This window comes from Camelus ferus, chromosome 20 (genome assembly GCF_009834535.1).
Source record: "Camelus ferus isolate YT-003-E chromosome 20, BCGSAC_Cfer_1.0, whole genome shotgun sequence".
NCBI lineage: Eukaryota > Metazoa > Chordata > Mammalia > Artiodactyla > Camelidae > Camelus > Camelus ferus.
This window is the reverse complement of record NC_045715.1, coordinates 798,369-821,212: the sequence shown is the minus strand read 5'-3', so window position 1 is coordinate 821,212 and position 22,844 is coordinate 798,369. Positions and strand designations below refer to the sequence as shown.

General features: G+C 57.2%; 1 protein-coding gene and 1 long non-coding RNA gene across 13 annotated transcripts in view; one reads left to right on the top strand and one right to left on the bottom strand.

Annotated features, from left to right (window-relative positions):
* Positions 1–22,844, top strand: part of EXOC2 (exocyst complex component 2) — a 142,754-nt gene that overhangs the window by 108,920 nt on the left and 10,990 nt on the right. For 8 of the 12 annotated variants that reach the window (XR_004313306.1, XR_004313305.1, XR_004313309.1 and 5 more), the window contains 4 exons: positions 2,594–2,649; positions 4,479–4,601; positions 6,834–6,895; positions 8,636–8,695. Coding sequence is in view for 3 of the 12 variants with exons in the window: in XM_032462377.1 (XP_032318268.1) it covers positions 2,594–2,649; positions 4,479–4,601; positions 6,834–6,895; positions 8,636–8,695; positions 9,787–9,880 (395 nt within the window). In the remaining 9 variants the exon portion in view is untranslated. Of the gene's footprint in view, positions 1–2,593; positions 2,650–4,478; positions 4,602–6,798; positions 6,896–8,635; positions 8,696–9,786; positions 9,911–10,186; positions 10,376–10,416; positions 11,040–22,844 lie in introns of those variants that run through there. The other 4 variants (XM_032462377.1, XM_032462378.1, XR_004313311.1 and 1 more) reach the window with 4 other exon arrangements.
* LOC116658137 lies at positions 12,048–16,822 on the bottom strand. Its single transcript, XR_004313314.1, has 3 exons — positions 16,527–16,822; positions 13,548–13,551; positions 12,048–12,057 (listed from the first exon to the last, which is right to left on the bottom strand). It is a non-coding gene; the product is annotated as an uncharacterized LOC116658137 (long non-coding RNA).

The window sequence follows — 22,844 nt, the reverse complement described above, 5'->3', positions numbered from 1 at the left end:
GGGCTTCCCTGCTGCCAAACTGTGCTGTGTCGTGCACTTGCCTTCTTGGGGGTCCTTTGGAGACAGCGTAAGACTCCTGTGGGCGAGGCGGCCGTGTTTTCCTAAGCCTGGGGGTGTCCTGCTGCGGGGAGGGGCTTTGTTTGCTGCAGGCTTGTTCTTCCCCCGTCCATGGCGTGTAACAGTCAGAGGCACTCGGGAAAAATTTTACTAGTTATTCCAAATCCAAGTGTCCTCCCTGTTTGGTTAAAACAGGAAACTGACAAATAGAGCAAGAAAGGAGACTTCTTCCCCACTTTCGTGTGTGAGAAACGCGGCTCTCGTCGTTCACAGAGGTGCCCTGAGGCCTGGCGCCCGCAGGAGAAGCCCACCCTGCGAGGGGCTCAGAGCCTCCTGCTCGGCAGAGATGGGCCTGACTTCTCCTGGGGACTTCCCGCCGGGCCAGCGGCGAGCTGCTCGGTGACAGTCCGGACCGACGCTGTGTGGGTGGGGACGCTTCCTGGGTCAGATATCATGACACATTGTGATCTCACACTCGGAGAGCAGAGACAGCATCGCCCGTGCTTAGAAGCTGCTCGCTCCCGCGTCTGAACAACATGGAAAGTTGTGGGGGCTTGTCTGCGAGGAGCCTTCTTGAAAACAACACACAGTGCTGCATCAGAAGCAGGTAGCATCAGCCCGCGTGCCTCGCCCATCTGCCTCCCCGAGTGTCCACGCCTCTGGGAGCCGTGGCGCCCTCAGTACTGGGCGCAGTGTGGTTTATTACTTGGAGCAAGCTGTTTGCTTAAGGATGTGGCTGGAAAAATACAGCACATTGGAGAACAAATGTATTTAGCTTCAGCAATATTCTCTCCTACTTTCTTTATTTAAATTGTGTTTTTCAAATGGATCCTGACAATTATTTCAAAAGGACTGCCTTATTTCCCTAAGTCCTGTGAGAGGGAGAGATGTGCTTCAGCAGAGAGCACCTCTTTCGCACAAACACCCAGGCATTTGCGTTTTTAGCGGACGGCTCAGGTGTCGGTCACGGATCCGACAGTGCTGCTTGTGGCCGCGCTTCCCTCCTGTGTTTGTTCACTTGTGAACCCACTTTTGAGCGAAGAGGGTAAAGTCCTAGGGGCTTAGTAGTGAGCAGAGCATACGTGGCCTTTGCCTTCTTGACTTTGTTTTTCATAAACACTGTGGAGACAAGTAGACAGGGGTCCCTGTGCTTGCGGAGTTGGCAGCGGAGCAGGGAGGTGGGTGTGAGCCAGGCGTCAGCGGCGCCATGAGGATGTGAGGGGACTGAGTGCAGCCCCGGGACACGGGGAGGCTGCAGCCAGCAAGCTGCCCCCTTGGCCTGCCGTCCTCTGAGAGCTGCTGCTGTTTAAGAAGTGCTGTCAGTGTTCGGGGAGGAGGCACCTTCGGTTGGAGCCACGGGAGCTCGCCTGGGGCGACCGGCGGGTCGGAACCCAGCACCAGCTTCTGCCAGCCAGGCACACCTGCTGTTCTCGCTGGCTCAGGCCGAGGCTCAGATGCCACCTGGGAGCCAGGGCGCTTCCACCACAGTGTGCGCCATCCACCGTGCTTTCCAGAACCGGTGCAGAGTGTGGCCAGAGCGCTGCACTGCTCTTGCGGCTTCCAGTGAGTCGTGTGGGGGTGTGGGTGGGTGTGCACACACGCGCGGCCCTCCCTCTGGGCCATACACACACGCTCGCCTGTCCGTAGGTCGCTGGTCGCCCTCCGGAGAGCGGCACCCGCTGTGGGCAACAGGCACAGCCAGTGCTCTGTCCAGACTCGCGCACTGAGTTTCAGGGACGAGTTGGTGTGTCTTCCTGGTGGTCGTGCCTCTTGCTTGTCCGTTTACGTCGTTGCTCAGGAGGTGGCCCCAAGGCCCACGGACCCCCGGAGACTGCCGCTGGGTGCGCGGCCTCGGTGGGGTCACGTCTGCCTTGCTCACGTGTGGCCCTTGGCATCCGTCTCCGCCGTGCTGATGAGCCGGTCGCGTGGACGGCAGGTCCTCCCCAGCGCCGCTGCCGTTCAGCCATGACTTTGCGGAGCGGAGTCCCCTCCTGTGGTGACGAGGAGTTCTCAACTGTGCAATCCATTCTGGGATCGAGGGCTCGTCCGCTCGAACTTGCTTTACAGAATCAGGAGAGATGTTCAAAAGTTCCTCCCAGAAACAACTTTTAAGATCAAAGTAGTCATTTCTACGTAATAATTTGACTTCCCCGTTTGGAAGTGAGATGCTCTCGTAGGCATTTAGCATGTGTTTTATACACTTTGGAAGATACCCTTCCCCTGGTTTTTGTCCGGCGGGGGGCGGGGGGAGGGCGTGTGTGTATGTGTGCGTGTGCGTTCAGGGATGTGAAGAAACGGAAGACAGTTTTAAATTTCAGTGTTGAAGCAGACCCCTGAGCAGGTACGAAGGACAGAAGCAGCAGCAGAAGTGGGAAAGCAGTGACGGGAACTCCTAAGCAGGTTGCCCTCTTCTGCCACATGCACGAGACTGGCCCTTGGCCCCTGGGGTCTCGGGGGGAGGCAGCCGTGTGCTGTGGCTTTGTTGCTCCCGGGGGCTCCAGTGCAGTCTGCTCACCGCCTCCCCGTCTGCTTCCAGGTGTCAGGAACTACCTGAAGGAGGCCGTGGTCAGCATCATCGCCGTGCACGCAGAGGTAGGTCGCGAGAGCGTCCCCTGGGCCTCGGGCACTGGGAGGAAGGGGGCAGATCTGGTGGCTCCTCTGGTCCTTCCCTCCAGAGTGTATCTCAGGTATGAACAACCCCTTCCATGCCCGAAGGTGTGTGTTCTTACTGTGAGAGTTCTCCTCTGAAATTGAGTATTTTTTCTCTTAATTAAGCCAGACTCGGTAATATTTGAAAGATAAAGAGAAGTGAGGTTGAAAGGATGCATTTCCCCAACTTGGAAAGCTCTCTGCCCTCCTGAGGCACAGCGTCAGTGTCAGTCTCACAGCCACGTGGCCTCTCAGAGACGCAGGCCGGGGGTAGCAGGGCTCCCTGGACCTTGGCCCCCCCCAGCCTGCCCTCATGTGGAGCACGGCACCCGGGCTCCGTGAGTGGCCTTTGAGGAGAGAAGAGACCGCAGCTGCCACGTTTGTCCACTCTGACCGCCCTTGTCACCCGCAGTCCTGGCCTCGGGTTGGCCGCGGCTGTGGATGGAAGGGCGCCGGCTAAAGCGGGCCCAGCAAGGGGTCTCGGCAGAGGGTCTGCTGCAGTGAGCACGGGTGCAGGGACCTCAGAAGGGCATCAGGGTCACGCCTCCCTCCGCATCACCCGCATCGTCCCAGGTGTCCAGTGTCCTGGAGGCCGAGTGAGAGGGTGAGCACTGGAGGTGGGCGCTGCCTCCTGCCGGAGTCTGGCTCTGAACTGGACACGTGTGTTACAGTTTCCATTTCTTAGTGTGGAAAGCATCTAAATTCCTGCATAAAGTAGTTTTTGTAGATTTAACTCAGGCAGAAGTTTATCAACATACATCTTTTTATAACGTGATATAGTTTCAACTGCGGTTTTGTCAGAGACATCTAAAAATGCATTCTTGTTAGGTTAGCATCCAGTAAAGTTAGGGTATAGCGTTCAGTCCTCAGCCACTGAAAACGCTTGTGTAGAGCGGACGGGTGTAGTCAGAGGGATGCGGGCCTGTGGGCGTGTCCATGGCGCGAGACTCCTGAAGAGGCAGCTTTGGTTAACGGAGCCCGCTGTCAGTGCCTGGGACATTGTTTGTAAGTACTGGGTTTTTCAAGCCCTCTTTTCATTTATCCCAGCGACTGAAAGTAGAATCTCATTCTTAACGTTTACTGCTCACTCCTCCCGTATGATCTGAACTTGTCTGAAGTTTTCTCGAGCACTCAGGTGACGTGCGGGTCGACCTGAAGGTTCAGTGCAGGTGACTCAATCAAGAAGAAAAAGCTGAAGAGAAAACACGGTTGAGTTTAGCTTGTAGATCAGGGTAGCAGAATGTTCCACCTGATGTCCAAATACAGTCACTCTTAGTTTGAAAACATCAAAATTCAAAGCTTAGAAATGGTGCTTTTATGTCAGATGAAAAGAAATACGTATTTAGTTCAGCAGACAGTAGAGCTGGGAGCTCTGTTGTCCAACCCAGAGTGGCACACCCAGGGCGAAGTGTTTGTTTTCATCTAAGGAGACTCCAACCCAGGGCGCTTCTGTGTCTGTAATTTCCTCTCTAGAAATCATGTTTCTTCTTGTGAAAAGGTCAAGAGAAGAGGAAATTTTAAAGCAGTTCTGGTTTGTCGCCATCGGTGGCACCTCTCAGTTTGCCAGTGCAGTTTGAGAGGGGAGTTTTGTCACGGGTCATTGACCGCAGCTGGAGTGTGAGCCTGTTTCCTTCCACACCTGAGTCTGATCCTGCAGGAACACGGCTTAGAAGAGCTGAGTTATGTTGCCTTGTGATTCCTTTGTTTTTAACAAACTCCGTCGAGGGAAGTTCCAGTAACGTGTTGTCCCTTCCTCTTTGAACCCCCGCCAGGTGTTCGCGGTCTCCAAGGAGCTGGTGCCCCGGGTGCTGTGCAGGGTGGTGGAGGCCGTCTCCGAGGAGCTGAGCCGGCTCGTGCAGTGTGCCTCGTCCTTCAGCCGGAACGGAGCCCTACAGGTGCCCCCGCCTCAGCTCCGGCTTGAGCTCGTTGTGTGAAACACCGATTCGGGCTTCCTTCCCCAGTCGTGGGATGCATTCGGGCTTTGTGTTTTCGGGTGGGTCTGCTGGGTGCAGATGAGCCGCGTCTCCTGCGTGAGCGTCCCCGTGGTGTCCCCGCCCCAGGGCTTCGGTCCCGTTAGAGCAGAGCGAGAACTTTGTGATGCTCATCAGCTATCTGATTGCGGATTCCTTCCAGAGCTCTGTGATTTTCTGTTTGTTCTGCAGTTGTCTTTGCTACGCTCAGTTTAACAGGACATTTTTAGCCCCTCACTTGTAAGTGGTCTTTCCAAAGCATTCGGTGTTGTTCGCAGAGGAACAACCAGTACCTCTCTCTTTCTGCTCATACTCCGTTGGTTTACGTTGCATTTGTTTAAATTGTGTAATTACAACAACAAATGTAACTTATGTAAACCAGATGATTCTTGGTTTGTGTGTGACAGACTGGTGGGAGCCACGGTGTGTGCTGGGGTGGGGTGTGTCCCTGAGGTGGAAAGACTGCACAGCTCAGAGACCGTCCTCCTGCCCCGCTCAGAGTCCTGCAGTCCATCATCTCAGCATCGCCCCATGGAGAAACCCTGGACCCGCTGGCGGTCACTGTCCACTTCCCTCCCAGCCCCCCAGCCACAGCCGGGCACCTGTCTGTGCTTTGCCTGTTCTAAACATGCCATAAAAGTGGAATCACATACAGGGGCTTTTGTGGTGGCATCTTTCACTGCGCGTGTTTGCGGCGTCCAGCTGCGTTGTAGCAGCTGTCGCTCCTTTCTGTGTGACGTTCTGCCGGGTAGACGTACCGTGCAGCCTTTGATGGACGTTTGGGTTTGCACTTTTTGGCTGAAGTGAAGACTGCTTCTGTGAACTCTTGTTCCGGGTGCTCGTTTCTCGGGTGTGTACCTGGGACAGGCTGGCGCTGTTCCGTGGCTGCTCCGTGTTCAGCCTTTGGATGAACCTCCGGACCGCTTCATGGCAGCCGCTCGGCTTTCCTGCAGCAGGTTCTGCAGACCCGTTGCTCCGCGTCCTCGCAGCACGGGCGGCCGGCCCAGGGCGCGTGCAGCGGTGGCTCGCCCTGTGGGGTCATCTTGCTTTTGTGATGGCATCCTTTGCAGCACAGGAAGTTCAGGTTACCTGCTTCTTCTTTTGCTGTTTGTCCCTCTGTTGTCATTTCCAAGGAGGCAGGCCGAGCCTAACGTCACAGACGTGTCCTCCTGCTCCCTTCTGAGTGTGTTGTAGTTTTCTCACCTGCGTCTGGGTCTGTGATCCATTTGGAGCTGGTTTTTGTTTTCAGGGAGGGACCGACTGCAGTCACTTTCCGGTGCCCAGCACCCTGTGTCAAAGGGACGTGCGCCCCACCGAGCGGCCGGGCCCTTGTTGAACGTCGGCCGGTGATAGCCGTGGGCTTGGTTTCTGCACAGTCAGCCCTGCTCTGCCAGCCCCTGTGTCTCCCGTGGGCCGGGGCCCGCGGTTCTGACGACGGCAGCTCTGTTGTAGGTGTTGGCATCAGCGGGCATGAGTTTCTCTGACTGTGCTGTTCCTTTTCCGTTTTGTTTTGTCTCTTTGGAGTTAACTTACCAAGTTTTGTTTTTAAAAAGAAAAGATAAAAAGGGGAAAGCCAGCTGTGGTCTAATAGGCATCACAGTGCGTCCGCAGAGCCCGGGACCTGGGGTTGACGTCGGGGTGCCTGGAAGGGCTTGGGTGTGAGGAACCCCTTCCCTGAGTCATGACCTTAGACTCCGCTTCCTCTGCGAGCTGCCGGGGGGCTTGCAGGTGCCTTTGCGGCGGGCTGCTGGGCAGCCGTGCTCAGCCTGGGCCTTCAGCGCGGGACCCCTGGCCCCTGCCTTCACATGGTCCCGTGTGTCTGGAGGGCCGTTTCCAGTAAAAGGAAAGTTGTCCTGGCTGAGTGCTCTGGGCTGTTTAGGGGGTGTTCTCATAACCAGCAGTCGCCACGGCAGAGGGGTGTCTGTGTGGCTGCGGTGCCCTGCCAGCCCCAACCTGCCGGCCCCCTCCCTGCCAGCCCCCTCCCCGCCAGCCCCGTCCCCGCCATCCCGGTACCCGCCATCCCGGTCCCCGCCAGCTCCGCCCCTGCCAGCCCCAACCTGCCAGCCCCGTCCTCGCAAGTGACAGTTCCCGTGCCTTCCCTTCTGTTTGATGATCTACACAGCTCCCTGTGGTCACCTGCCCTTCTCTCACCTCCAGGCGAGGCTTGAAATCTGCGCTCTGAGGGACACTGTGGCTGCTCATCTGACACCTGAAAGCCGGTGAGATGCTGACTGTTCTTGTTCTAAACACTCTTTGGAGGTGAAGCTGTTGGTAAAGATGGCTGAGCAGGGTGAACACCATGACCGTGTGATGCAGCAGGGCTTATATTTGACCAAGGATTTAGTTAAAAAGCGTAGGCCTGCAGTAAGCCGCAACTCCTGAGCTGCTGCTCTGCAGCTCAGTGTGAAGGAAAAAAGGGTTTCATGTAATTGTTTCTCATTCACCAAGTAAATCGTAGTCGCATGAATGATGTAGCAGAGGGTCACATACTCGTGTTAAAAAGGAGAAAATAAGAATTGAGTCAGTCTTCATAGCAGACTCTGAGGGCAGTTCAGGCACTGTAAGTGTCAGCATAGGAGGAAGCCTTGTGGTTTCTGTGCAAAGTCTTGTAGTGGAAATTTGATGATAATTTTTAGCTGTTTTGAATGAAAGTCAGGATTTCCTATCATTGAAACATCAGTAGGTGAACTGAAACAGCTAACTACTTGCCCATAGAAAATTGTTTACTCCGTTAGCAGCATTACCTGGGAAATAGGGCCGTGTTGCTAACGTGCCAAGTCGTGCACAAGCAGAGCGCCTGTGACACTTTGTGCGATGTTCTTGCTCATTCGCTTCCAGCTTCTGGTGCTGACTGGTGCTGATCCTGACTGTCGGCACCACAACGAAGAGACTTCTGCCCCTTTTCCCACCACGTGAGGGCTGGCCAGGAGCCCCCTCTGCCTTCCCAACCACGCTGTTCTGCCCTGAGTCCCGAGTAACGGAGGCTGGAGGCCCCACCCGCGGTCCGTGGGCACCTCGCTCTGCGGTTCATTCCCACCGACCGGACCTCTCGTAGCCCGACTTCCTCATCTGTGGAAGGAGGATAATAACACTTTGTAGACAAACTTTGGGCGAATTAAAGGAGACAGTGTGTCGAGACCTCACCACTGTTGGGTGTAAAGTAAAGATAATGGCCTGCTCTTCTTTCTTGCTGACTGAGGAGAGGTTTCCGAGAAACAGAACGATGTCAGGTGGAGGCAGAGACACGTCTCCACGTCAGGAGCGGGGAGAGTCCATCCCCCCCGGGAGGGGGGCTGAGCGGTTCGAGTTATTACCAAGTAATGTCCCTAAAATGCTTTTCACTTGGTTCCGTAACTTTTTTGGTACTTTGTACTTTACAAAGTTGAATATACCAAATTGGCGGTTTTTTAAATTCACTTCTTTTTCTATTTCTCATGAAATGAAATGATGTTGGACTTTTAAAGTACGTATATACCTGCATCTCTCCGTGATCCCGCAGACTTTAGACATGGAGACAGCTAAGCAGAGGCGTGTCCGGTTACTCTGCAGTGCTGGCTGTACGTAGCTCAGGCCCCGCAACGTGTCTGCACTGGAGAAGCCCCGCTGGGTTCAGTTTGCGCAGGATCAGCCCTGTCTCCGCTTAGTTCCCTCCCTGCTTGCCAGGTGCTTTTCTACACAGTAAAGGCCCCTTTAAAATTTAACACGTCCACGCTAAACTCATCCGCCATGAGCAGTACCTGGTGTAAAAATCGGTTTCTCGCTCGCTTTTCAAGTTGAGTGCTACCTCCTGGTTGAGTTTCTGGCCTGCTCCTGCAGACCCGTGCTCTCGCTTTCACTCTCCCTCCTGCTTCTGCTGCCTCGGGCCGTGTGCTTCTCTGCACTCGGACAGGCTTCCCACTGACGCTCCCGCCCTGCGGGCTGGGCTCTCAGGCTCAAGGTGCTGTGTCTCTGTGTTGCAGGTCCAGTTTCAAGCAGGCTCTGGAAGCCCTGCCTCAGCTTTCGAGTGGAGCAGATGCAAAGTAAGTTCCGGGCTGTCCTCGAGAGCTCAGATGGCCACACAAGGTCTGTTTCCTAAATGTGCTGTTAACAGCCGCGGCTCCGTCTGAGAGCAGCGGTGCTGGGCACCATCAAGTCTGCATTGTGACTAAATGTGGCCAGACCTTCTGGGTTTGTGACAGTCTAGAAGTTAGTTCTTTGCTTGCTTTAAGCGACTGGCACAGGAAATTTGGTAAGGAAGTTTATTTTGACTCATTCAGTAAACTGTCATTATCCTAAATTTCAAGAAGAAGGCGCTTAAGAGAAATGTGAGAGAGGACAGGGAGTGCGGGGCTCGGGGCCAGCAGTGTGCACCCCGCCCCGCCCGGGGAGAGGGCTGAGGGTGTCCGTGCAACGCGTCTCACCGGCGTCCTGCTGGTGGTCTCAGCCCCACCTGAAGCTCTGCTGCTTGTGCAGCAGGAAGCTCTGAGCTGAGGCAGAACGAGGCCAGGCACATGTCGCAGAGTCCCAGCCACCTTCCCTTGAGGCGGCGTTCACGTGATGGAGGCAGGACGGGGCTGTGCTGGGCTGGGGGTGGAGGGGGGGCAGTGTGGAACCAGGAGGTCGTCTCTTGACCCCAGACCTGTACCTCTGGTCTGAAAACCATACAGAAATGTCGGCCCAGCTAAGGAAACCAGTTGAGCTGTTAGCGGAGTGAGAACAGACCCTTCAGCTCAGCCCCGCCCAATATTTAAGGGCAGGAATGCAGAGTAAGAGGACCGGAGAACAGGCCAGAAGCTGTGGGGCGGGGGTGGTGGTGAAGGTGGCCCAGGGCCACGCTGGCGGGATTGGGGCCTTGGAGCATGGCGTGGGCTGTGTGCTCAGCAGCAGCGTGGAGGGTGGGTTTCAGGGTCTGTGGACTGAAGGTGCAGGTGCGAACACCTGGGCAGCTGCCCGTTCTGGGGAGGGATCTAGCTCATCTGGGGAACGGGCGGGAGGGTTGTGTGTGGAAGCGTGTGCTCCCTCTGCCCTGTTGCTGTCATTGAGCCCAGAATCCACCTGTAAATGGCCCTTCTGCGGGAGAGGCCGCCCAGGCGGCCGGGTCTGGTTCTGAGCGGGTCTTGGCCCTCTGCAGGCTGCTGGAGGAGCTGCTGGGCCGGGTCCGGAGCGGCATGCACCTGCAGCTGGCCTGCTTCCAGGCCGCCCCGCCGCCCAGCGCGAGGACCTAGTGCCCTGCCGGAGGCTCCCTGGGCCCAGAGGTAGTTCTGGAAAGCTTGGCTGGGGGTGCGGTCTCTCCCTCTTTCTTTCCCTGGAATTGGTAGCCTAGACGTCGGTGTATGTTTTATTTCAACCAAAACGCCCGAGCAGTATTTGCCTTGGCATTTGTTACTACGTTAGGTCTGTGTGACTTTAAAATACCTTTCTAAAAGAGAGATTTTTCCTTTGCTGAGTGCTGGTGGGAGTGGCTGCGGGAGGTGCTTCCGGGACGCCCGGGACCGCCCTGAAGCATTTTCCGGGTTCTCACTGTGCCCCAGGAGATTGAGGAGAGATTTGGAGAGTGACGTTTGAACGTCGTGGGAGCTTCTGCTGTCCTGAGCTGTGCAGCTGCCCTTAAAACTTTATTTCACACAGTTGGCTCTTACTCTCCTAAATCAAGCAGACTTTTAGAAAAATGTGTGGCCTGCATGAAAGGCGTTGTATCTGGGGGGATTACTTGTGCCCCAGCGTCGGAGTTGATTTTGCTGCCTGGTTTTTATGTCGGCAGCGCTCGTGACGTCAGGCTGCTTCTGTGACTCACCCCGAACGCGACGTGGGCTTCTCGTCGGAGGTGTCCCTGCAGAGCCCACCCTGCCCGCGCCCTCCCTCCGGCCCCTGGCAGCCCCTTCCCCCCAGCACTTCCCGCCCCAGCGGGGTCTGCTCTGGCCGCGGTGGAGGAGCTGCTGCAACTCGCTTTACCAGAGCGGGCCAGGCTGCCGTGACCGGTCTCAGAGGCAGCTCTGCTACCTGACCTCGTCACGCCGTTTGCTTCAGACGGCTGAGTCAGGGTCTGTGTTTCTGCAGGGTGTCCCAGAGCCCCTTCCCACACTGACGCTCACGTCTGTGTCAGGATGGAGCCCTGGGGCCAGGGTGGCCGTGTGCTTGTCCGTCCGGTGCCTCAGTCACCGTTGTGCTCGTTCATTTGGTGTCTGGGGGGGAGTCCTAGCAACTGGAAGGGAAAGTTTAATCTTCTGCAAACATCTGGATAAAGCTTACTAAGAAACACACAGAGTGTTGTCTTTCCTAAGTGTGTTAACCCCTGTATCCACCATGCTCGACATTTTCATTAGCGAAGTAGCCTTCTGTGCATGTGGTTCTCACACTCAGAATAAATGCTTCCATCCCGGTTCACTTTTCGTCTGTCTGATCATTTTTCAGAAAGCATTTACCAGGCGTCCCGGCTGACCCTCCTTCCGCCAGGCCCTGTCATGTGCTGCCCCTCCCAGGGCTGTGTCTGCAGATGTCAGACCCTGGGTTCCAGGTGAGGGAGTCAGGTCTCGGGGAGCTTGGTGGCATCTCTGCATCCAGCGAACGGGCCTCCTGCGTCCCCCCACCAGGCAGCACGGGGTACTGGAGGACAACGAAATCTCAGTAAATGGGGAGGAGGTCAGAACTTGCATGGCTCGGAGTAGGGAGTGGGCGCCTCAAGCCGCAGACCCGGAGGAGAGGGTTCAAGGAGGGCTTCTTGGAAGAGGGGATTTCAGGAGCCGCCTGAGCTGCAGGAGAAGCACCAAGTGTGCAGGCGGAGGGCCTGAGTGTGACGACGTCACAAAAAAGCCGTGAGGAAACCAGGACTTGGGGCAGATTTTCTAGAAGGTGAAAAGAAGAGTTGAGGGTCCCGGAGCTGCCTTCACACTGTCGGGCCCACTGTCGGCCTGGCCCTCTGCGCTCCGGAGCAGCCTGGGCGTCCTGAGACTGCGTCAGCGCCTCGGGAGGGCACATCTAGAAAGGACGCCGTGCAGGCAGCGCCGAGGCACTGTCCTGTCTCCGTCCTGCACGGTTTCCTGCGGAAGGGGGATGGCACGGGTGGCGCTCGGTTCTGATGTGGTGCAAGACGCCGGTGCGCGCCCGTTCCCGTCACGCACCCCGAGGATCAGCTGACGGCTGTGAGTGTCGTGACACGCGTTCTCAGCAGCTCCCACGAATTTCGACCAGCTGTTAAATCTACGTGGGGTTTCTAAAGCAAGTAGAGCAAGGTGCAGTTTACTTAATACACACTTAAAATGATGGTCGTCAGCGTCTCCGTAGCCGTGCGGTCGTAAAGGCTTCCGTGTGGACTTGTGAGCCGGGTCGTGTGCTTGCTGTGCGCACGCGGAGCAGCGGCCTTCGCATCAGCTTGGCTTCGCGCGCGGCGTGCGCGCTCTTCCTACTAGAGTCATTGTGTGTTTGCGCTGTCCCCTCATTTTCTGTTCATCCACACTTTTAATCCACTTCCCCGTGTGTGTCGCTGGACAGTCTGTCTGTGCCTGCCCAGGTTATAAATTCATAACAACAAGCGCTCTACGAGCAGAGCTGGGCCTGCGGGCGTCCTGTTCGTGGTGCGGGCAGTGAGCTGGCAGCACCCCTCCACCAGGCCGGCCGGGCCCTGGCCCGCGGCCTCTCTGCACTGGACCCCTGGCCTCCAGGCTCGAGGAGCGCTGGCTGCTGCTGAGACCGTCGTGGTGGTTACAGTATTTCTGCCACGTTTTCCTTGAGTGTTCCTGCCCACCTGTCCCCACACCTTCAGCCTGAGGACCCAGTGGGGCCAGGTCACAGGAGTCAAGAGCAGGAGGCCGACTGTGGGCCTGTGAGGTGCAGATGTGTCCGGGGTGACCCTCAGGAGGTGGAGGCCTGGCTGTGAGGAGCTCGTGAGTGGCCAGAGAGCTGTGAGGGCAAAACCAGAGACGCTGGGGACCTGGGCCGGCCCTGCCAGCTGCACTTTGTCTGCGGGCCACCGCTTCCCTGAAGACCAGGGCTCCAGCCTTGCAGGACGTGCGGCTCTGAAGGGTCAGCCTGGCAGACCATCCGCTGCCCAGTGGCTCCCCTGTCCATGTGCCCCTGCCCACCTCCCCCCCCAGAGTCCCCTTTCCCTGGCCCTGCAGACTCGGGGACGTCCCCATCCCCCACGGCTGGGACCCTCCCCACGGCCCTCCTGTGTTTCCTCCGTGAGTCCCTCTGACCCCCGGCCCCTCCACCCCAGCCCTGCGGACTCCCTCCAGCCAGTTCCGCCCGGCCGGCCTCACACCTGCCCCCCGGGAGCTCCCTCTGCCTCGCCTCCCCCAGCCCAGCTGCACTGCCTTCCCTCGTGGTCTGGCACCTCCCAGGAAGGGGAGTGTCCAGGAGGTGAGTTTCTGAAGCCTGACTCGACGGTGGTCTGTGTGACCGCTTGGCTGGACAGGAGTTCTGCGTTGGGGTCTCTCTTCCTCGAATCTCAGGCCTGGCGTAGAGGGGTCTGTCTCTGCGTCCCTGTCTGTCGGGAGGACCTCCTCCTTTTCCGTGTTCGTAAGTTCACCGTCTTGTTCTGGGTGTGACGCCTTTTTGTTCCCAGCGCTCAGTCTCATGTCTTTTGATTCCAGGGGTTTTTCTTGAATTATTTCTTTGAATCTCCTCTGCCCCTGGTGGGTTGTTCTTGTCTGTTTGTTTTTTTCCCTCTGTTTTCAGCATTCGGATTCCTATCCTGGTCCTTTTTTAAATTTTAAAAATCTTTCCTCTTGTTCTCCTTGTCTTTGTCCTGTTTTCTGCGAAACGTCCTCATGTTGTGCTGCCCTGTCGGGTTCTCCGTTCTGCTGTGTTGCTTTTAACGTATGGGAAGCTTTTGTTCTTCGGATGTTCTTTTCATAGAGTCCTGCTCATTTCTCATTTCTCTGGGAACAATAATACTCTCCTGGAAGTTGTTTTCCTTTCTTTTTTCACGGTCTCCAGTTGCTTTATTCTTCTGTCTCATGTGTCACAATGAATGTCACAAGTCCTCTTCAGATTTCTAGCAAGCTTTGGGCATCTCTCCCTATCTCCACAGAGCACCAGAAGCCCGAGTCGGATGGGGCGCTCCCTGCAGCGGGTCGGGGAGTCGGATGTTAGCGTGCTTTGGTCACTTTTCTGGGGCTGATCAGATTTCCCAGGCAGGGCTCTTTTGAGCCCAGGGCACGTGGCCAGGGCGGCACCCTGCTCTCAGCTGGGCCTGGTGTCGTGGGCGCCTGCTTTGCGCCTTCCGCTGCTTGGCTGTGGGGGTGCAGAGCCCCAGGGACGTCTGCCCTCTCTAAACTGACCACCTTCATCCCCACTCCAGGAGTCCCTAGACGGCAGCTGCTTGAGCCCTTGGGGGTTTGCAGTGTGAACCAGGCTGCGTCTTTGTTCCTCGCGCTGACAACTTGGGATGTGTTTCTACTCACCCGCGCACATGGCAGCTTTCAGACTCTTGTGGCTACTGCTCCCTCCCTTCCTCCATTTTACTTTGAATCTGTCTACACACTTAACTGTGTTATTGACTGTCCGTGTATGACGTATGTTACTGTTACATGCAGTGAGTGACTGTATTTGCATGTCTTCAGTGTACGTCCTGGTAGACACAGACACACACGCAAAACTGCTCCGTCATATTTGTAGGGTTTGGTTAGAGCGAAGGTTAACGTGTGGTTTCAATCTGTCGTCTGTAACTGAAAGTTCAGGCTGTTTGTTTGTTTGCTTTGCTTGCTCGTCACAGCAAACTGCTTACACGTGCAGTCTTCAGACCTGCTGCTCGTTGGATGTGATCATTCACTGCAACCTTTAAAACCTGAAGGAAGTGTTAGTGGAGGGAAGCCGCGGGCTCCCGCTTTGATGGCCCACTCCCCGCCCCTGGGTGCCAGAGGCACCAGTGCAGAAACCGTCTTTTACTCCCCAGTCAGAACAAAGCCCCACAGCACAACAGTGATGCAGTCTTGCCGAAAAGCCAACGTGGAACGTCTACGCCTGCGTCAGGAGATACAGAAGAAGATCACACGAGCGGACAGTCGGCAGGGTCGGCGCAGGCAGGCGGCGGGCGCGGCGCGGGTTCGGGTCCAGACGCTGCGGCAAGTGGGGCAGCGGCACAAGGCAGGCACGCGAGCGCGGGTTTCACGGTGTCTGTGAGGGCTGCGCTGACACCGCGCTGTGAGTGCCGTGGCGTTGTGCCTGAAACGCGCTGAGCGTCATCTGAGCCTTCACGGGGAGCTGTCACCTGTTTGCTGGTGGAGGGTCCGGCCCCGGTGTTGACAGCTGCTGACTGATCGGGGGGTTGCTGAAGTTGAGGGGGGAGCTGTGGCAGTTTCCCAGAGTAAGGCGCTGTGCCTCCTGCGTCGGTCGACTCTTGGTTTCTCTAGAGACTCGCTGCCGTTGGCAGCATTCGACCCACAATAGAACCTCTTCCAAAACTGGAGTCACTTCTCCCAACCCTGCCCCTGTCTTGGCGACTGAGTTTGTGATGTATCCTGAGTTCCTCGTCACGAGTGACGTGAGGCGCTGCCCTCGACACTGTGGGCCGTTCACCAGGGGAGACCGGGTGCGGGGCCGCAGGCAGGTCTAAAAACAGTGAAGTGCTTAAGTCGTACAGAGGATCAAGTTAGAAGTCAGTAACAGTAAAACAGTTAGAAAAACTGATTGTTTGGAAGTTACGCTGCACACTTTCAGGTAGCTCATGAGTTGAGGAGGAAGTCACCAGAGAATTTAGGAAACACTTAGGACTGAGTGAAAGATGAACAAACTAAGAGAAAAGTGAAACGTCACAGCTGAGGGCGCAGTTCAAGGGGTGCTTAGAGCGGGTGGGCAACTTCAGCTGCCGTGCCGGGCAAGGGAGCCGATGCAGATCAGCGGCCGAGGCTTCCAGCTCAGAAGCCTGGAGCGGCGCAGGAGAAACCCCAGGCTGTGGGAGGTGGGGCAGCTCGGGGCGTGCCCTGGGGGGTCCGAGCAGGCTCCTCCACCTGGCACCGGCCTGGCCCGGCTCCGCAGCGGCCGGGAAGCACTTCCCTCCCGGGGGTCTGCTCACGCCTCTGCACGCGGACTCGCTCTGTGCTGGCTTCCAGCGCCCCGGGGAGCGGAGCGGTCGGCTGCATTACACACGCGCGAGCGTGTGTGGACGCTGCTCAGGAGACATGCTGAGTAAACGAAGCCTCCTGGGAGGCGCACTTCTCCTCCTTGAACCTCCTCGAGCTGGGCCGCACGCCTGGCCCCCACGCCTGGTCCGCATCCTCCCAGCCCCGGGGGAGCCTCCAGCAGAGACCGTCGGCTGCTCTGCCAGTGACCTCGTCCACGCAGCCGCTGCAGAGGTGGGAGGGCCAGGCTTGATTTCTGTTTGACTTGCTCCTGAGGAGGCCCTTGGAAAATCACCGTCTTTGTTCTGCAGGTCTGTTTCCCCTTATGAGCTGTCTGCATTATTTCTAAGATTTAATCAGACCCTTGGGAAAGCCAAATGTTTTCTGCCTCAAAACAAATTCTGGTAAGACTGCCACAAGGAGCATCTCTGATTTGCCCCTTAATTCTCATGAACTAAAGTCTTTTTTCTTAGCTTCTGGATTCTTAAAATAATGACTTAGAATCTGGTCTTAGTGACGAGAAGGCAGCCATCACGGAAGTCTGAGACTTTGACGGCACTGCTCCTTCTGAGCCCCAAGAGCCTCTCGACAGCTGTCCCAGCACCCACGAGGGGTCTCTCCTCGCCCGTCGGACCCTGCAGGCTGCCTGGGCTGTCTCCCCGCCTTGAATTAGGAGGTGTGGCCGGAAGGACAGGTGTGCTGCGCCGAGTGTCTGGAACAAACAGCTCCAGTTGCCGGCAGGCAGCACTGACATGTTTTTGGTAAAAATACCAGAGAAGCGTTGCTCGTGACTCAAGTCTACCCACAAGGAAACATGGAATAAGCCCCGTGAGGGGACACTTCACAGAGCACCAAGCTGGTGGTCTCCAGGAGTGTCCAGTCCCTGAGGACGGCCAGGCCACCCAGGCTGGAGACACAGCAGGCAGCTGTGGTCCCGCGGGGGGCCACCGTGGACGGGAGGTGGCCGTGAAGAAGGCCTGCAGTCTGCCCGGAAGAAGCCCTGTGGGTGCGACCTTCGCAGTCTCGGCTGCTGTGCAGCAGCCGCCTGAGATGTTACTATTCGGAAAGCTGGGTGAAGGGAAGGCACGTGGGAATTCTTCATACTGTTTTTGAAACTTTCTATGAGTTTTAGATTATTTAAAAATGAAAAATTATGTTTAATTTTTAAAAAGGAAAGATAAATAGAAAACTTTCAAATCACTGTATGTTGGTGAGGAATTAAAAAAGCAATAGAAGTAATTAATCTGGGGGGTCCACAGCGCAGTGAAGGGTAGATAGAAAATGCAAACCAAGAAGGTAAAAAAGTTTTAAATGAATTAACACAATGTCAGGACTAATGTTTTCAGATACAATAGAAGCTCAGGTTGGAACAACAGCAAAAACTCCATCTGCGTGGCATTTCTGGGCCCTGAAAGATAGAGATTCATAGGGATTGAGAGCAAGAGAATGCCAGACCAAAAAAGGAGGATGCTGTGGGAGTATCGATGAGGAGAAAGCTCGAGGTGCGAATCTGTTACCAAACAGGCTTTAAGGCAAGATGTGCTCAGGAAGACAAAACTGGCTCTAAACTTAGGAGCACTCAGCACAGCCTCGGAACGGTGTGGAACCTGCTGGAGCCCACAGTCCACACTCACTTCTCTCAGCGTGAGCAGATTAAGCAGGCAAAATAATTGTAAACATTAAAGAAATTTTTTGAAAAGCACAATTAGAACCCTTAACTTGGCAGAACTATAAGCATCAGTCCGAGGCCTGACCGCAGAGGGGTGGCGGCGAGCCGGTGGCAGGTTCTCTGACCTCAGCAGGACGTGATCAGAAACCAGCCGTAGAAGGTAACTTTTAAAACCCAATACATGTGTGAAAATTTTAGGACAGATTCTGAAGAACACTTTGATCAAAAAAAAAAAAAAACCATCACAAAAATTAGAAAAAATCAGGAGCCGAACAATAATGAAAAGTTTTGCACCAGAACATGAGGTGCAGTGGAGAGAAGCTTCGAGGAGAAGAGAGACTGGGCGTGAGTTGGCCCAGGGAAAGCAGAGAGGAGAGTAAGAGCGCAGAAAGGACAGGAGAGACGCAGTGCGGACAGCCAGCAGACGGGCTGGACACGGCCCTTGGAGCAGCTGCGAGGGGCGGGCACGGCCCCAGGGCCCGCGAAGGACAGAGCCAGGTGCGGGAAACCTGAGTCAGTTCTTAAAAGCAGGATAATTCTTGGTCACGCTGAGGCCCTGGATCTGACAGTCAGTGGAGAACGGCTGCCATCTGAGCAGGTCCTCGCCGACGGGAGCAGCGCCCCGTCCCGGCCGGGACTCGCACGGGACCTGCACCCTCGTCAAGGAGAGTGTTGTGGGAGGGGAGCAGACGGACGGAGGGGTCCGTGCCTGACAGCCCTGAGTTGCAGCGTGAAGCGCCAGTGTGTAGAAGGTGACGTTTCAAATGACAAACGGGTTTCGAACATGTAGGCCCTCATCAGAAGCTTTGAAAAAGGCGAGTGTGATTAAGAAAGAGCAGTGTGTTGCCTCTGCTGGCGTCTCACAGGTAAGGAGGTGCGTCCCGCACTGTCCCCGTCGCCCAGTGCTCCGTCTCCACCTGCCCCTGGGCACAAGCGCTCTGGTTAGTCTCCTTGTGAAGGAGCCGTGGGTCCTGTCTGAAGGCTGGTGTCCACGGGTCTGGGAGGCCCACCTGGTGACCAGGCACGCTGTTCCAGCACAGACCCCCAGGCCCTGCCCCTCGAGGGCTCAGAGCACTTCCTTTGTGGGCCCCGCCCTGCGCTCACCTGCATGAGCGCTGTTCTCTCCTCCCCCGACTCCCTGGCATTCCTGGGTTTGGAGGAATTGGATGCACCACTCAGGACTCCAAGGCCATGAGCGAGAAGCCACCGCAGCTGGGAGACGCCAGCAGAGCCGTGGGGAGCGGGGGCCTTCCCAGGGAGAGGACAGGCCCCCACACGAGTCCTAGGAGGCAGGCCTCCGGCGAGACCCCCTGCCTGTCACGGGGGCTCTGGGGCAAATGCAGCCGGAAAGATGACACAGGTCACTGTTTAGGAAATGTGCTCAAACTTAGTCATTTAGCTGATCCATGTCCAAGAATCGTTAAGGGCCCTGGCCCGGCCCGGCTGCGCTGTCAATGTGTGGACCGCCTCGAGGGGCTCCTGCTCCGCGAGCCCCTGTGGGGGCCTCAGTTGTCTCCTCAGGTCCACATCCGCGAATCCGGGCAGCCCCACGTGGCTTCTGGTGCAGAGTTGCCAGGTTCTGAGCCTCCGCCACCCTGGCCTTGTTGGCTGGGCCCCGGGAAGGCTGGAGGGAATCGGCTGCGAGAGGCCCGAGACAAGCTCGTGCTGGGCCAGATGCTGGGGGCCCGGGGGCAGAGCGTCCGTGTTGTCGGCTGGGCCCCTCCCACCGCACCCTGGGTCTGACAGAAAGGAGGGGCTCGGCCAGTGCAAGACCCTGGTTCTCCTCTCCTCGCTTTCAGGCAGGTGGGGGCTGGGCTGGGTGGAGGGCTGACTCCCGCCCTGTGTGTGGGGCCCTCTCCAGTTAAGCCCAAGGCGGGGGGTCAGCGCCCAGTGGTGCCTGCACAGGGGCCCTCCCTCCCTCTGCTCCCCGCCGACCCCGGGGGCCGGGCCTCGTCCACTTCATCCCGGGAAAGCTCAGTGTTTCATCTGTAACAAAACCCACACACGCTTTCATTCACAAAAAGTTTCTTTATAAAAATAGACAACACAGTTGCTAACTCACCTCACAAATGAAACTGACGTACTCTGGGATATGTCAAAACACAAACACAGTGGGTTCAAGAGCACAAGAGAACAGGGGCCCCGCATTCCTTGTGGGGAAGTGTCCCCAGGGCTCAGGACAGACGCCTCGGAGCCAGGGAGCAGCACCAGCTCCAGCCCCCGGGTCGGACTATCTCCTCTTCCCCACGGCCTGGTTAGCTGGTCCCCGTTCGCAGCACAGTCTTACATCTTGGTTGAAAAGACGCCGTGAAGACCAGGTTGCACCATCTGCTTCTTAGATGTGAATCTTACCGCCTGAGTTGGGTTTTCTGGAGAGCTGAGTGAAACATCAGGTGGATCAGAAGCCCTCCCTGAGCTGGGGACCAGCAGGAGTTCCGGGCAGCCGATCCTCGACCTGAGGGGTGACCAGGCCCCTCGCTTGCCTGCAGTTAGACAGGCCAGATTCCAGACCCCCATGCCCCGTCGTCATTTTGTGGAAGTTTGTAAACTACAAGGCGCCAGGGCCATTACCGCGGCATCAGGCGGCCGTCCCTTCCCACAACCACCCGCCACGAGCTGGTGCCTTCACCCTCTCGGCCAGGGGAGCAGTCCAGGCTGCAGACCGTCCACCGCCCCAGCCCCTCCCCTGTGCCCACCGTACCCCACGGGGCTGCACCAGACATCCCGAGTTGCGCGTGACATCGCCCGGCCGCTGCAGAGGGCACAGGAGACGCCCCGTTCCGGCTGAGAGGCCTGTGTCTGCAGGGCTGGTGCCTCCACTCACACAGCTGCGGGCCATCCCTGGGGGTGCAGTCGTCGGGGAGGCCAGCGCGAGGCGTGCGGGCGCACCTGCTGTCTCTGCGGGCTCCCCTGAGCCCCGGGATATTCCAGAATAAATCACTGGGGGAGAGTTTGAGGACCACTTTCTCAACCTGCTGGAAGTTCAAGTGAGAAGGGCCACCGAGGAGATTCTGGGCAGCTCTGCATCTGGCACAGGCCTTCAGGGCAGAGGAGGTGGTTTGGGAAGGGAGTCAAAACCCGCCGCTGGCTCGCGGCTTCCAGGCATCCCTGGGCACTTTGCGGCAGGCCAGCCCCTACCCCGCTGCCCCCTCGCCGCCAGCTCTGCAGAGCCCATCCCCGCCCCCGGCTTCTGGTGGCAGGAGAGGAGGTGAGAGTGGCTGCACCGCCCCCAGGGTGTTTCTGGGAGGCCTTCTCACCCTCCGTGAGGGCCACCCCAGCTCCATGGGCCTTGCTGGCGCCTGGCCGGTGCTCAGGCGACCACGAGACCTGTCCACCTGTCACCCTCGCCTCTGCCCTCAGGCCACACGCTCAGCCTCCCTCCTTGTCAGACAGCCTTGCCTTCTTACTGGTCCTTAGGCTCGACCCCTTCAACCTCTAACCCTAACCCTGAAAATGACCTTCGTCCCCCCTCCGGTGGCAGGTCTACCTCGCAGCCTCTCTTGCTCTGGGGGCTTTAGTCTTTGTCACATGGCCCTTTTCTCTGCGTCCCAGGCCCCAGCCCACCCCACTAAACGCCACCTCCATGGCTGTGATGGCCAAGATGCACCCACCCCACTAAACGCCACCTCCATGGCTGTGATGGCCAAGATGCACCCACCCCACTAAACGCCACCTCCATGGCTGTGATGGCCAAGATGTGCCCACCCACTTCCCGGCCCCACAAGTGTCGTCTGGTGAGTGTGTTCACCACGCGGTCCTGCGGGGAAAGCCCTGTTCAGACACACGTGTAAGACTGTCCCCCTCAGGCTCTCACTGAATATGGAGAGCAGTGTGGTTGGTGGGCATGGTCCCCCCCCCCCCAACCGGCAGCAGCGGGGCTCCAGAAACAGCTCCACGACGTGGCCCGGTCCCAGGCTCGCGCTCACCACCCTCCTGCACACACACTTTCTCACTGCTCCCAGACGCGCCTCCATGCCTCGCGTTTACCGCCCAGAGGCCCGCCTCCCCCTGCGTCCCCGACGAGCTCCCGCTTCCCCATCTCAGCCCTTCCGGGCACCCCTTCCGAGCACGTTGTCCCTCCGGCCAGACTCCCTTCCCTGTGTTCCCAGACGCGCTGTGGACGTTTCCATCCCCGCTGCTACCGTCTCGCCCTGGTGTCGCCTTCGCTCTAGACTCTGAGACCCTGGAGCGCAAGGTTCTACGCTTCCATCTCTGAATGTCTGTCAGTGTCTGGCACTTTGGCACGAAGTGTTTTAATTAATATGTGGATGAATAATATTTGTCTTCAAGTGTTTGAAGAGCTGTCACGTCGAAGATGTATTGAACTTATTTTTAGCCTAAACATGTGGGTTTCATGGGTAGAAGTTACAGGCGGACCAGCCCTCCCGGCACAGAGCTGGGCGGAGGTGGGCTCGTGGCCCTGGGCCGTGTGAACGTGGGGAACGGGCCGGAGGAGCGCTTGGGCCAGGCGGTCCCTTCAGCTCTCAGGGTCTGTAGGTTTAAGAGGCGACTAGGTCTTCAACGAAGGTGGGTGCTGGAATGTTGCTGGAGACGGAGCAGTGAGAGGGAGGGACCCCAGGAAGGCCCAGGAGGCGTCAAGGAGCCGCTCTCCCCTCGGGGTGGGTGGAGCAGAAGGCAGACCCCCCGCGGCACGGGCAGGCAGGGACCACTGAAGACGGGGCTCCCAGCCGGGGGGCCCCACTCAGCGCCAAGTCGCAGGTGCCACCACTCAAGGACTTTGACCCTCACGGGCAGCAAAGGCAAATGTTTGTTTGGAAGCGGAATGAAACCCAAACGCAGCCCGGCTCCTGGCTGACCCCACGCCCCACGGCAGCGGTGATGGAGGAGGTCAGCCCGCTTCTACACGTGATGTTGTCCTTCAGCCAGGGTCCGAGACACACACGGGACCTGAGGGGAAACCTTCCTCAAGAAATCAAACGATCAGCAGACCATCCCCAGAGACACCCCGGGGGGAGGAACGCCACACAGATCACTCGAGAAGCCAGCGGAGGACACGAGCGCGGGGTGGAAACAGAGGTCCCCGTGCAAACGTTAGAAACGAAAACACAGCATCGGGAGTGGAGTCACCAGTGGGCCTTTAGCAGAATGGACGTAACTGAGGGAAAGGTCGGCAGAGATGATCCAAAGAGAAACAAGGCGGTGGGGAAACCTGAACAGGGCATCCGGAAACCGGGAACAGTGTCAGGTGGTCTAACGTCCTTTCTTGGAGACAGAATAGGACAGAAATAGTGAAGGGATGATACCTGGAACTTTTCCAAAATTAATGAAAACAACAAACCACAGATCCAATAAGCCCTGAGAACGCCAAACAGGAAAAATACGAACGTAATTCACGCACACACACCTGTGCACTCAAGCCAGTCCCTTCCAAACACAGGCAGCCAGAGGGAAAGCAATACTGTGTGCAGAATCACAGACGGCGTCTCCTCCCACGCTATGCGT